The 14,488-nt window shown below is 38.3% G+C and overlaps 1 protein-coding gene across 1 annotated transcript in view; it reads right to left on the bottom strand.

The window, feature by feature from the left end:
* glrb.L (glycine receptor beta L homeolog) overlaps positions 1–14,488 on the bottom strand; it is a 72,797-nt gene that overhangs the window by 24,611 nt on the left and 33,698 nt on the right. The window contains exons 5-6 of the mRNA XM_018231185.2: positions 4,451–4,680; positions 1,865–1,947 (exon numbers count right to left, since the gene is read on the bottom strand). Coding sequence (XP_018086674.1) covers positions 1,865–1,947; positions 4,451–4,680 — 313 coding nt within the window. The remainder of the gene's footprint in view (positions 1–1,864; positions 1,948–4,450; positions 4,681–14,488) is intronic.

A 14,488-nucleotide genomic window follows, 5' to 3' on the forward strand; every position in this document is an offset into this window, starting at 1 on the left:
GCGGCACCTTCATCCATATGCGCTCGTCGCGTCATGGGGGGTCAGGAGGGCCCTGGACATTAGTCCCGGTGGGCCCTGGGCCCCCCCAGTCTGATCCTGGGTGTTAGCAATAGACAAATACTTGCGCGCCACTCTCACTTCTTTAGGGCTGAAGGTGCAATAGACGTACTGACGTGCTAGTACAGTAAAGTAAAGAAGTATGTGAGAGCGGCGCGTCACTACTTGCCAGTACATGTCTATTGTTAACACTTTCAGCACACAGGCAGCAGTATAGACCAAGTGGCAGATCATTTCACTAATGTGCACAAATATTACGGCTAGGTGATTCCTTGTTCAAATGATGTAAACGGTTAAAAGAATGTCAGGCTGCATGGTTGGCCCTCACACATTTTCACCTCAACAAATCTGGCCCTCGTGGCAAAAAGTTTTGACACCCCTGCCTTAGAGCAATAGCACTATATCTCAGAAACAGAAAGTCTCAGAAAGAAGACACAACATTTGGTTTCCACTTCTGTTAAAGGGCATGTAAAGGCAAAAAAATAAAATCCCATTTTTACTTTCTTTAATGAAAAAGAAACCTATCTCCAATTTACTTTAATAAAAAAATGTGTACCGTTTTTATAAGAAACCTGACTGTATGCAGTGAAATTCCCCTTCATTTACTGCTGTGGATAGGAATTGTCAGATGGTCCCTAACTGCTGAGCAGGGAAACAATCATACTTATGAACAGCAGGGGGAGCCCCCGCCTTACTTCCCAGCCATGCAGAACTCAAGCAGCTTTGTTTACGACGATCCCTAAGCAACCCAGACCACACTGAGCATGTGCACAGTCTTAGTCTTGCAAAGATGTTTAACAAAGTTACAAGATGGTGACCCCCTGTTGTCAACTTTGAAAGCATAAATAATTTGTTTGATTAGGCTTGTGGTGCAGTAAGTTCATGTTTATATTTAGTATACAAAATACAGCATTTCTAGCCTTATTCTATTTTAGACTTTACATGCCCTTTAAAGATCTAGAAATACAGCAGAATGAAAATTATATTCGTTACTAGAATAAGGAACCTTTGCATGCCTCAGCTGATGAACAATCTGAATGTCCAAAAACACATATATATATATATTCTGAAGTAGGTTTATTGGAAAAACAGCTTTAGGACTAACGTTTCGGCCCCCTCCGGGGCCTTTCTCAAAGTGCCCAAACATACAATAATCATCTCTTTTAACTACTAACTGGCAGTAAACAACAGTTGTGACAGATTTACGTAATCATCGTCATTAACAATCGCCAATAAGAGTATGCTAAGCACCCACATTTATTTAAATCCCATTAATATATTACCGATCGTGCACCCAGGCAAATGAACACTTTTTAATCGAGAGTGCTGGCCTTCTGGTGGTTTGTGTGTATATATCTATATATATATATATATATATATATATATATATATATATATATATATATATATATATATATATATATATATATATATATCATATATCTATATCTATATCTATATCTATATATATATATATTATTTTATATACAGACATACCTGATTCCATAAACTATAATATATATTCCCTTTAGACAGATTCATGCAACTTCTTTTCACATTATTCCATTGTGAAGTGATAAATTCTGAAATTAGAAGCTTTGTTTTCCAGAGAACCTGTGACCCACCCAAAATGGAAAGCAGAGGGACCTGAAGTCCTAGAATCCACCACTTTACAATGGGTGAGGGTAAATGGGGTTGATTAGAGTTAAAAAAAAATTCACATGAATTCGAAATTAGACCGTTGATAAATGGGCCTTAAAATGTTTGGCAAAAAACAATTCATGAATATTGTAGGTACTGTACTTACAACTTTCCAGCTGCATTTTACAGCGTTGAGTATCCATTGGGAATAATGTTAAGTCCAATGGGCATGACAACGTGATGGATAACCTAAACATGAAACAAAATAGTTAAAGGGGAAATTACGCCTTGGCAAAATATTTGAATATATTAGGAATACTTGTTTTTTTACGTTTCTGTTTCTTTACATTATACAGTATCTCATTCTATTACATTTAGACTTTAGTGTGAACAAAACATAATTTACCAGGATATTTTGTGAGTACTATTGCACTGATGGCTGCCTTAACCTCCTAATATAATGCATACCACAGGTTAATGTAACATACTTTTTAAACTTTTTGGAAGAAGCACATATACATGTAAAATTGTTGTGATACAAAAAAATGCCCAGAGTTATTAGTTCATTATACAGTACATACAAATAAGAAAAAGTTTTGTGGCTCATTCTAGTTGTCATACAGGTTGTTGTTAGGACCCATGATCTTTATAAAGCTAAACTTCTTAGAAAACTGTGTTTGTACAAAGAATATATTAAAGGTGGCAGAAAATCATGTAACAACAACTGAACAACTATCTCAGTAACAAAACATGAGTTGTCTCAGGATACCAATGGGAATCTATAGTGAGAATGACACAAAGGCAACAGTATGGCCTGAAAGACATGCACCCCTCTCTTTTCAATTATTATAATAAAAGTTAAGTTAAAGTGGTGTTTCACCTTTAAATTAACTTTTAGCATGTAATAGAATGGCTAATTCTAAGCAACTTTTCAGTTGGCTTTCAGTTTTTATTTTTTATAGTTTTTGATTTATTTGCCTTCTTCTTTTGACTCTTTCCAAATTTCAGATGGGGGAAAACAAATGCTCTGTAAGACTACAAAATGATTGTTTTTGCTACTTTTTATTACTCGTCTTTCTATTCAGGCCCTCCCCTATTCATATTCCAGTCTCTTCAGTGGAGTAACTAGATGCTACTAGGCCCCACAGCAGATTAATTTTAGGGCCCCCAACATTTCCAGAGGTTGTCCTGTTTTACCAATATATATTGACATTTCTTATTAATTAGGGCCTCATAGGCCCCCTATACCTCCTGGGCACCCCTGCAGCCGCAGGGTCTGCTTCCTCTGTAGTTACGCCCCTGAGTCTCTTATTCAAATCAATGCATGGTTGCTGGGGTAAGTTGGACTCTAGCAACTGGATTGCGGAAATTGCAAACTGGAGAACTGCAGAATAAAAAGTTAAATAACTTGATATGCAATGCTAATTGCAGCTCTCTTATATTACTCTTATATTACTAAAGTAATTACTAAAGTAATAATGCTAAGTAGAGTTGTGTACCATGTTAACCAGTCAGAAAGTTATAGGGTTACATATTTGATATGGATCATAACAAAAGTGGCATAAAGGTGATATCTTTATTGGTTAACTATAATGATAATCACAGCTAGCGTTCAGAACATTTCAGTTTCTATATCAAATACCTATGTTAGCTGTACTTATTTGGAATTCTGCACACAAATCAAGTGACAAACATAATGGAAAATATATATGCATAATCTGATTTACTAGCAGAGGTAAACATATGACATGGTGTAAAATAATGAGAAATAAAAGTTACAAGCAAAAGATGAGCTAAGTGGTTTCCTATTGGCATGTCAAGTTTTGTCCAAATTTTATAAACTATCAGTATCAATTTCTAATCTCTCCTCTCCATTCTATGTAAGCTGATCTCTCATTGCCACTAACTCTGCCAGAAAGGGTGGTGGGTGCACAGTCTCCCTTGTATTGGTGCCAAAGCTACTTGGTTGATTGGCAAGATTTCCATCCCACACATCTATTAAATATCATTTCCACTTCCCCTAAATGGTGTTTTCTTCCTGGCTGAGCTCCTGGTCCATCTGCCCATTTACGTATCTAATGTTGGTTATCTTTAGGTGTGTTTACCATGCCACCCAACTAATTTTGAGCATATATCAACTCAATTATGCAAAGAAGGATTGTTCAAAATTATATAATGTGTTTGATGATGATGATGATATTTTTATTATCTAGCAAGAACAAGTCACAAAGTGCTGTGAGTGATTCAATAGTGAGTGCGAAAGTAGAAAAATCATAACAAATAACATCAGTTTAAGCTGTAGCTCACCACAAGTACCTGTATTAAGTTTTAAAATTTTAAGATGGGGAAATGTAATAATTAGGGGCACATTTACCTAGGGTCGAAGTAAAATCCTTTGACTTCGAATATCGAAGTTGAAGGATTTTGCGCTATTCCTACGATCAAACGATCGAAGGAATAATCATTTGATCGAACGATTAAATCCTTCAAATCGAACGATTCGAAGGATTTTAATCCATCGATCAAAGGATATTCCTTCGATCAGGAAATTGTTAGGAAGCCTATGGGGATCTTATATGTTTGCGAAGTTTAACTAAAATGTAACAAAAGAAAATGAACAGGTTCCTGACGCACTTACATCCTCTCTGCAAGGAAATATTTAGATTATATATTTAGAGTTTCTACATGCACTTAAATCATCTTGCGTATAAATGTACTTTTTCTATGCACTTAAATGAATAATGAAAAGTACCTCATACTTAGAAGAACATCTCCATCACGGAAAATGAACAGTAGAATGTTTTCTTGGGTGACGTCATGAAAGTTTGCATTCTTTTCATTCGCAAAAAACAAATCTGGCTTCCAGAGACACTTAAACATTGAGGGATCCACTGTCAACGCGTCAGAGCCCCGGAAGTCATTGGGGAGTTTAAGGCGAGGGTCATTCCATCTTTGCCTTAGAAAAATATTGACTCTGTAATCCTAAACAGGTGAAATAAAATGACAGACGTGTTAGAAATACTATGGTTGCTCAAAAATAATAAAAGTTAACATCTGTTTGGCTGCTCTGGGTTACTGGATGGGGACATTTCTACTCATGTTTAACCAATTGCTCAAACGGTCCAGTAAGTGTAAATTGGCTTCAGAAGAAGTAATGAACACCTTCCTGACACCAAAATGGCAGTCAAACCAGTGTCTGGTCTGAACTGAAGTAAATATGCCAACATACACACTTCTTGGTGTTCATTACCTACTTTGTTACTATTCTTATTCCATACCATACTATGTTGTATACCTCTATTTTTTTAATTGTTAGAATCCAATTCAACTTAAATTACCAAAAAAAAGTTTTTTTGCAAATAAGGTGCAAATTATATTGCATCGATGGTGGCGATTCCTAGAGGCCTTTTCTCCTTTTTTAGTTTTGAATAGCTGCCCCCATGGCTACACAACAGCTTGTTTATATAAACTATAGTAGTCTTTCTGAAGCAAGTTGTGCTAGTGTAGAGCAAAAGTACATTATAATTACATTACTTTAAAACACATACATTTTTTGGGGTTACTGTTCCTTTCGGGGCGAGGTTACACGGGGCGTTATGATGCATTTTTGAGCATGTGCGGTGGAACGTAAATAAGCCAATGAAACCACACTCGCAGGATAATATGGTTTTTTCAGCGCAAATATCTTGCAAAGTTTTGGCCGCCATATTGAAAATATGCAGTGTAACTGTATTTCAGCGAAGTGCATTTCCAAACCGGAGGATCCCATAAATTCAATAACCTTGTTTCCTTGGCGTATTGATATTTTTGCTGTAAAACGGAAATCTTGACGTCGCGTGGTGGATGTTGGCTCGAAAACAGCCCATGGGAATTGCTATAGTGCCTATTCTATTATTTTTAGTAGGCCTCATTTTGTACCTATTTACGCTCAAATATGAGGTTTTAAAAATGCCACGTTAAAACACCCCTTGTGACCTCACCCTAAGCTGCAAGGCAGATACAACTGGCGAATCAGCATACCATGTATAAACCAAGTATAAAGCAGTGCATATACACACACACGTGTCCTGGACCCATTATAGTATCTAACAATGTATCTAGCATATATCATAAATCAACCCTTGGTTTACCTTAACTTTTAGTATGCTATAGAATGGCTAATTCTAAGCAACTTTTCAACTGGCCTTTGCTTTGTTTTTTTTCAATGGTTTTTGAATTGTCTTCTTCTTCTTCTGAATCTTTTCAGCTTTCAAATGGGGGTAACTGACCCCATCTAAAAACAAATTAATTGTTATTGCTACTTTATATTACTCATCTTTCTATTCAGGCCTCTCCTCTTCATATTCTAGCAGAGTCAAACTGGGCCAGAACTGAACCCCACCACACTTCCCCAGGCAGCTGATTTCCCTCCCCCCGACCCACTGAAGTTAGGTTTAATTTGTATGGACTTGGGGAGAGCGGGTAGCAGCAGCCCCTGTAGAGGGGTGTGGGGGCCCCTGAGGCAGCAGTGGGCCCTGCACCCACCAGTCCAACCCTGTATTCTAGTCTCTTATTCAAATCAATGAATGCCTGTAGGGTCATTTTGACCCTAAACCTGGAGACCTGCTGAATAAAAAGCTAATAACTAAAAAAAAAAATACAAATAAAAAATGGAAACCAATTGCAAATTGTCTCAGAAACTCACTTACTACTTTATACTAAAATTTAATTCAAAGGTGAACAACCCTTTTAATGAATCAACAGATAGAAAATGGATTTACACAATTTCTCACCTAACAGCCATTCGTTCATTTAAGGCAAAAATGGTAAATACAAAACTCGTCTCGTTCACACTTGCATTAAAGACAAATTAATTTTCCCAGAAGTACAGGTAGTAACATAATGTTTGAAATGTGCCAGCATGTAATATGTTATACTGGCTTAACTGAAATAATTAAGACACCTGCATACACACTCCCTCATCATGCCCCCAAGCTCATGATGGTGCAGGGTTTGTTGCTTCTTTATACAGATCATAGTTTAACTAGAGTTTACACAAAGCATAGTTCAGTGTGAATCTCTTCACAATGCCAATTCAAGCTGGACAGTTACAGCTCCTTACGTTATAGCAAGTTGTATACATTTGTACTTTGAAATGATGTACAGTGCCAGATGCATGTAGACAAATCTCCACCACTTAAATGGCAGAGATTTCTCAGCACAGTGGGACCTGCCTGCTTCATAGGGTAAGGCCAAACGAGGAGATTCGGGGAGATTTTGTCGCCTGGCGCTAATGCGCTAATGCACACGCGGCGATGCGTTTTCTATAGTCGCCCGAAGTTGCCTCAGCGAGGCAACTTTGGGCGACTATTGAAAACGCATCGCCGCGTGTGCATTAGCGCAGGCGACTTTGCATTGTAGCCTATGGGGAAAAATGCGGAGGCAGTTCGGGGAGATAGTCGCGCAAAAGACGAGGCGATTAGTCGCCAGGCGACAAAATCTCCCCGAATCTCCTCGTGTGGACTAGCCCTTAAGTAACAGAAAATAACAATATTTGTGTTTCTGTAAAATAAGAAGGTTATTATGAAAATGGGGGTGAATAAACATTTATTGTATCCCTATAAGTAACAGAAAGCTAATTAGGAGTACCTTTTCTAAATCAGAGTAATTAAATACGAATGTTTTTAGTTGAACCACTTTGTGTCATTTTTTTTCCTTTTGTTCTTTATCAAGTAAAGCTGTCAGTGCACTCAATAATCAGCAATAGGCAGCCACTGCAGTCATGTACTTTCATCATAACAGCATGCTGCTTTAGATCCAGCTTCCATGGTAACGCTTGTATTCTACTGCTTAAGATCCAGTTACTGTAACTAAACTTAGTTTTGCATTGTAACACATTTCAGTACATTTTAGGGAACCTGTTTTCCAAAGCAGCTACGCAAAAGAAAAAAAATGTAACGCAAAGTGTTCTAAAAATGAAAAACACAGTGTCCTCATTAAATACATCAACTATTTCTTCCATAAATATGGACATAAAATAACTCCAGCACACGTAGCACGAAGGGGCACGCCCCCGAAACGTTGTATTGTTGGATTGACATTAAACACGGGAGCAATCCCTTGAGCATGCTACGTGTGCTGGAGTTATTTTATGTTCATTAATGTTGGAGGGGCCGTCCTCCTATACCCCAGGCACCGTACTTAATTATTGGGAGAGGCCAGGTGTGCGTGTGCAACTCCTTTGCCCATTCCATAAATATGGAGCCTTTTAACTGAGCAGTATTTGATCAAATATACCATCTACACAATATTCTGTTTCATTACAACCCCAATAAAACTAATACATGATGACCAAACAACCATGATTTAAGATGAATATCAGGGAATCTTATCCCTGTTTCCTGCCTCTCCTTGTTTCTGTTGGCCATCAGCATCTTAGTACTTAGTGAGGTTCTGGACTGAATTGGTTATCTACTCCTGGATTTTGGTAGCAACCAGTATCCTGCCACAGTTCTTTGGTTCAAATTATAATTCTAAACTAGATGGTGGTAGAATCCAGTACCCACTTCCTTTGTTCAAATTAGGATTCTAACCTGGATGTGGTAGTATTCAGTACCACTCTGCAGTCCCTTGGTTCAAATTATAATTCTAACCTGGATGGTGGTAGAAACCAGTATCCCTCCACAGTCCATTGGTTCAAATGATGACTCTAACCAGGTTTTTGGTAGCAACCAGTACCCCTCCATAGTCCCTTGGTTCAAATGATAACTCTACTTTGGATATTGGTAGAAACCAGTAACCATCAACAATCCATTGGTTCAAATTATGATTATAACCTGGAACCAGTACCCCCCCAGTGATTTAAAATAGGGCTTAATTGTGGCTCCAAGTAGTGGCTACCTCCTGCCTCTGTTGTAAGATATGCTGAATACCAGCAATCCTGGGAATAACCCAACATAAAAATGCATAGGAACCAGTTAATGAAGGTTTCCTTCTTAATATTCCCATTCCCAATATTCTAACGATGCATGGTTCACAGATGAGGAAATTCAAAAGAGACTAGAACATGTTAAGTTAAACAAAGGTCCGGGGCCAGATGTTATTCGTCCCAGGGTACTTAGCAAATTTAGCGCTGTGACTGCCAAACCTCTTTACTTAATTTTTCAGGATTCATTGAGGTCTGGCATGGTTCCCGAGAGACTGGCGAATTGCAAATGTGGTGCCTCTGTTCCAAAAGGGATCCCGTTCTCAGCCTCAAAACTATAGGCCAGTTAGTCTGATGTCCGTGGTAGGAAAGGTTTTCGAAGGGTTAATAAAGTATAAGATATTGGACTTAATAGTAAATGATAATACTATGGGGCAAATTCATTAACCTGCGGAAATTCGCCAGTGACTGCTTCGATCACATCGCCACACTTCGCCAGTCGAAAATTCGCCGGGACAACGCTAATTCACTAAAATGCGAAGTTGTGCCCAGGGCTCCGAACGATGGCAAAGTTTCGCTAGCGTTAATTTGGCAAGCAAAGCGAAGTTGCGCTAGCGTTGGCTAATTTGCATACGGTGGGAAGTTAAATTTCAATGGACGTATATGTTGCAGCAAATACATTACACTACACAAGCCCAGGGAACCTTAATAAAAGAAAATAGAGTTGTTATATTGCCCTACACATGTGCCCAGTGTATAGTTTATGTGCCATATGTAAGGAAATGTAGGGGGGGAAGCTGGGTACCCTAAAGAAAATTTACGATCTTTTGCAGCCTATCACCCTGAAAAACTGAAAAGATGCTTTGAGACTTAGAAAAATGTAATGTTACTAAAGCAAATAAAGTTCTGTCTTGCATAAAAAAGGGCATTAACTCAAGGGATGAAAACATAATTATGCCTCTTTATAGGTCCCTGGTAAGGCCTCATCTGGAGTATGCAGTTCAGTTTTGGACTCCAGTCCTTAAGAGGGATATAAATGAGCTGGAGAGAGTGCAGAGATGTGCAACTAAACTGGTCAGAGGGATGAAAGACTCCAATTATGAGGGTAGACTGTCAAGGTTGGGGTTGTTTTCTCTCGAAAAAAGTCAATTGCGAGGGGACATGATTACACTTTACAAGTACATTAGAGGAAATTATACACAGATAGCAGGTGAGCTTTTTACCCATAAAGTGGATCACTGCACCAGAGGCCACCCTTTCAGAGTAGAAGAAAAGAAGTTTAATTTGAAGCAACGTAGGGGGTTCTTCACAGTCAGGACAGTGAGGTTGTGGAATGCACTGCCGGGTGATGTTGTGATGGCTGATTCAGTTAATGCCTTTACGAGTGGCTTGGATGATTTCTTGGACAGACATAATATCAAAGGCTATTGTAATACAAAACTCTATAGTTAATATATATATATATATATATATATATATATTATATATATATATATATATATATATATATATATATATATATATATATATATATATATATGGGTTTTCATTTGGAGGGGTTGAACTTGATGGACTTTGTCTTTTTTCAACCCAATTTAAAATTGTAATTATATATTAAAGGAGCCTCATTTAACTTATACTTGGAAATAATCCAAAGATTTATGATTCTAACCTGGATGGTGGTAGAATCCAGTACCCATCCGCAGTCCATTGGTTCAAATTATGACTCTAACCTGGTGATAGAAACCAGTACCCACAGTTCCTTTGATTAAAAATAAGGATTCTAACCTTGGATTTTGGTAGCAACCAGTCCCTTGGTTCAAATTATGAATCTAACCTGGATGGTAGAACCTCATTTAACTTCTACTTCTAAATAATCCAAAGACTTGTGTGTTGCTGTATGTGTTTTTGCCATATTTGTTCAGGAGCTAGTGTGTTTCCATGTGTAAAATTGAAAGGGGTGAGCTAATAGATGCCAAGCAGAGACAACTGGCTCCTATTCCCTGTCCTTTGTTTTATAAGCACTACCCGGTTATGAGGCAGCTTTGGCATTGAAGCTAACTCATGCACATGTTTGTTCTTTAATCCTCCTCTGAAAGAACAGAAACAGAATGAAATATCACTGACAATGTGATTCAAATGGGGGGTAGATATATAATGGGGCATATTTATTAAAGAGTGAAATTAGGGATCACCACGGTCCACTAGTGTGAAATGAATCCACTTTCCATTCATTTCTATGGGAGTATTTATCAATGTGTAAAAGTGAAAGTTCACCATTCTCTAAATATGCCTTTAAAAATGCTATAGAAATGAATGGAAAGTGGCAGACTATCGCACTAGTGGACAGTGCTGATCTCTAACTTCACTCTTTGATAAATAAGCCCCAATGTCTACATATTCCTTCATCCTCTCACTGGTTCTTTGCCTTTGTTCTATTATATATTTTGCCTCCATATTCCTAATGCACTGATGATACTGTAGAAATATTTGCTGCTGGAACAGTGGGTATATTGATTTTGCTGTCTGTGTGTCAGGGAGCCGGGAGCTCCCTCCAGGGAGGTTGTCAGGATCAAGGAGGAAGCCCTCTTGAGGGTACAAGGTCGCGGTGTCCAAAGGGTTAAACGAAGAATAGTCAGGATCAGGCAAGAGTTCACAGGCAGGCAGAATACAAACAAAGTCCAGGCAAAGGGTCAAGAAACAGATCAGGAACAAGATTTGGCAATAAGGCACACAGGAAACCCAGGATACACTTTAGGGAAAGTATTCCTATTCTTGGGCGCCATTCTGGCGTCTAGTTGGCGCTTTTATTTTCAAATTTGGCGCCATTCTGACGTCATTGACGCTCTTGCGCCGACGTCGACACGCTGACGTCATCGCGCCGGCGCCGCTACCCACGTGGCGGCCATGGGCGCCGCCATTTTGGGAGCGACGCCGGCAAGGAGGGACGCGCCGCCCGGAGCTCCGGGCGGCGATCGTGACACTGTGCTTTCTGAACCCACTGCTGCTTCTCACCTTTATAGCAAGCAATTGCTCCATTTGTCTTCTGCCTGTAATTACTGTTTATTCACATCCACCTCTACCCGAGATCTCTGCACGTGAGAGCAATGGCTTAAAATATCTTGCAGTTTGCATGTGGACACCAGAAATCCACCCTGTTTTATTTTATCCCTATTACACCATTAGGATCTTGTGTAAAATGGGAAAAAAAGTAATCTGTGGCAATAGCTTAATGCTATAGTGTACAAATGGGTGGGACTGAGGGTGCAGTTGTCCATCATTTACATATTCTTAAGCAATATATACACAGAAAACACAATGCCTTAGCACAGAGCTGAAATAAAAAAACATGAAAGCACAGTATTAGAAGTAGCCAAGCAGAAGACATTTCTATTGAATAAATCTTCTCATTTCCATGGCCTCAGGTACAGACTATAAAGTACACATCTGATCATACCAAGAATAATAGATGAGGCAGGCTCTAGTGAATTGATTGCCAATAAAAAGAAACAATAATCACATGGGACTAAAACTCAGTTTCAGTTGCAGTGCTAATCCCACTGCAGACAATATGCATAAATTTCTCTCTTTGTATAAAGGAATATATAGACACCTTACATTCAGATTTGTTTCCTAGAAATGTAATATATTGTAATAGGTTATTTTTGCAATGTAGCCTTAAATATCCTATTATTTCACTTAACTGCCCCTTTTCTCCATGTACCGCCCTGAAATGTGGATCCAACAGAGGTAGGCTTTAGTAAAAAAAACTAGAAGTGGATCCTTTTGACAGAACAAAGCCTATTGTTCCACATTTTATATAAAAAAGATCTGTAACAATATAAAAAACCATGGCTTCATCCACATGATTTTGCCATCTTGAATATCATCTTTCTCAAGCCAATGGCACTGCAATACCCAGTGTGCTCTGTTCTGCTGTTAAGAAGCTAAGCTTAGGTCAGAAATTACAAAACATTAGCAGAAAGTGAGTTTATACAACTGGTTGACTGGTTTCTATGCTGCCAAGTAATTTCTAATAAGCCTTCTATTGTGTATTTAATTCTGTATATACACTGTATATGCATTGTATGCATTTTATGTATATAATACACAAAACCCATGACTATCCTGTAAATGATACCCCTATAAATGGCTCTTAGTGATGTGATCATTTATAATTGGTGCTTAGTGATGTCATTTCTGCCAGAAACTTGTGTATTATAATAAATAAGCCAAACAATATCCTGTACATTATATTGATGTCTGTGGTCAGTGAGGCCTGGAGCCACGTTCTTTTATATAGTCCCAAGCTCAGGTAATTGACTGCAGCCAAGAATATATGCACAAGGACTGGCATGGCATTGGATACAAAAACCCAAAATACAACTGGTAGCCTCAGGACCTGGGATAGTTTTCTCTACCATATAAAATGTTGCTCCTAAACCAACAAATGTAATTATTTTTTAGCTGTAATATTGGTATTGGTAGGCAGCAATCTTGAATGCGCCCTATGAAAACAAGTAAATATTGTTAGTTTCCCAGGTGCCTTCGGTCATGCGACTTGGGGTGATATTCTAAATTGCAGTGCAGCAGTAATGAGTGACTGAAGTTTATCCAAGCACAAGTCACATGACTGAAGGCACCTGGGAAACTTACAACTTGTCTAGCCCCATGTCAGATTTCAAAATGAAATATAGAACAATCTGTTTGCTCTTTTGAAAAATTAAATTCAGTGCAGAATTCTGCGGGAGCAGAGCTATTAACTGATGCATTAAAAAGTTTTTCCATGATAGAATCCCTTTGAGTCACCATTAGACAAAGGAGTAGCCCTAAATACAGGAGATCAGTATTTTCGGCCTTCACATCCTTTTAAGTTAAGATCCACAGCTTAAACTTAAATCTTTATGGTTCAAACTGAAGGCAATGCTGACATGAATGTCGAATAAAAGCAATAAAACAAAACTGATAGAGAGCCAAATTGCTGACAGCACATTGCAACACTGTGGTTTGAGTTAAATTCTCCGCATAGTCTCTCCATTTACTTCTAGAACTCCGGTTTAACTCCTGACACAAGCTTCTCATCCAAGAAAAAGGAAATGGCAAATATAAGGAATGTGTGGTTCAGAGCAGAACCCAATCAGAGTACAGGGAGCCAGATCAAAAGCACATGGCCAAAAGGTCGCCTTTTGAGTACTTGCTTTATGTTATTGCCACTGTTTGTTTTGGCAAAAGAAGCAAAAAGTGTGCTCTGTGCTAATATCATATTCCAAGTAGACTATTAGAGGTCGTCAAATATCTGACATCAGTCATAGGCAGTTTTTAAAGCCCCTTCAAGGTAAGCTAAATCAGTTACACATTGTTCATGTTACTTCGTAAAGCACATTTAGACTAAATGAAAAAATAAAATAGAACAAAAAGCATTTATAACGTTTTTACCACCTGCATTCCAATGCTTTCAGGATTAATTTCTTAGTCTATAAATCTTGGCATTTTTTCCACATGAATATTAAAATAACATTTTTCAAACCGAACTCCAGTGCTCTTTTTTTTGTTTCACATGTGGAGGAGCTTTTTACATTATGTCAGCTCCCCTATCAATAAAAGATGCTTGCCAAAGTGTCTTTTGTAATGTGCGGGGGAGCTTAGCGCCAAAGGTTTTTATACCTAAGGGCACATTTACTAAGCTCAAGTGAAGGATTCGAAGTAAAAAAAGTTTGAATTTTTGGGTACTTCGACCATCGAATAGGCTACTACGACCTTCGACTACGACTTTGACTTCGAATCGACCGATTCGAACTAAAAATCGCTCGACTATTCGACCATTCGATAGTCGAAGTACTGTCTCTTTTTAAAAAAAAAGAAACCTACCGAGGTACAATGTTAGCC

The sequence above is a fragment of the Xenopus laevis genome, chromosome 1L, assembly GCF_017654675.1.
Source record: "Xenopus laevis strain J_2021 chromosome 1L, Xenopus_laevis_v10.1, whole genome shotgun sequence".
In the NCBI taxonomy this organism is placed as follows: domain Eukaryota; kingdom Metazoa; phylum Chordata; class Amphibia; order Anura; family Pipidae; genus Xenopus; species Xenopus laevis.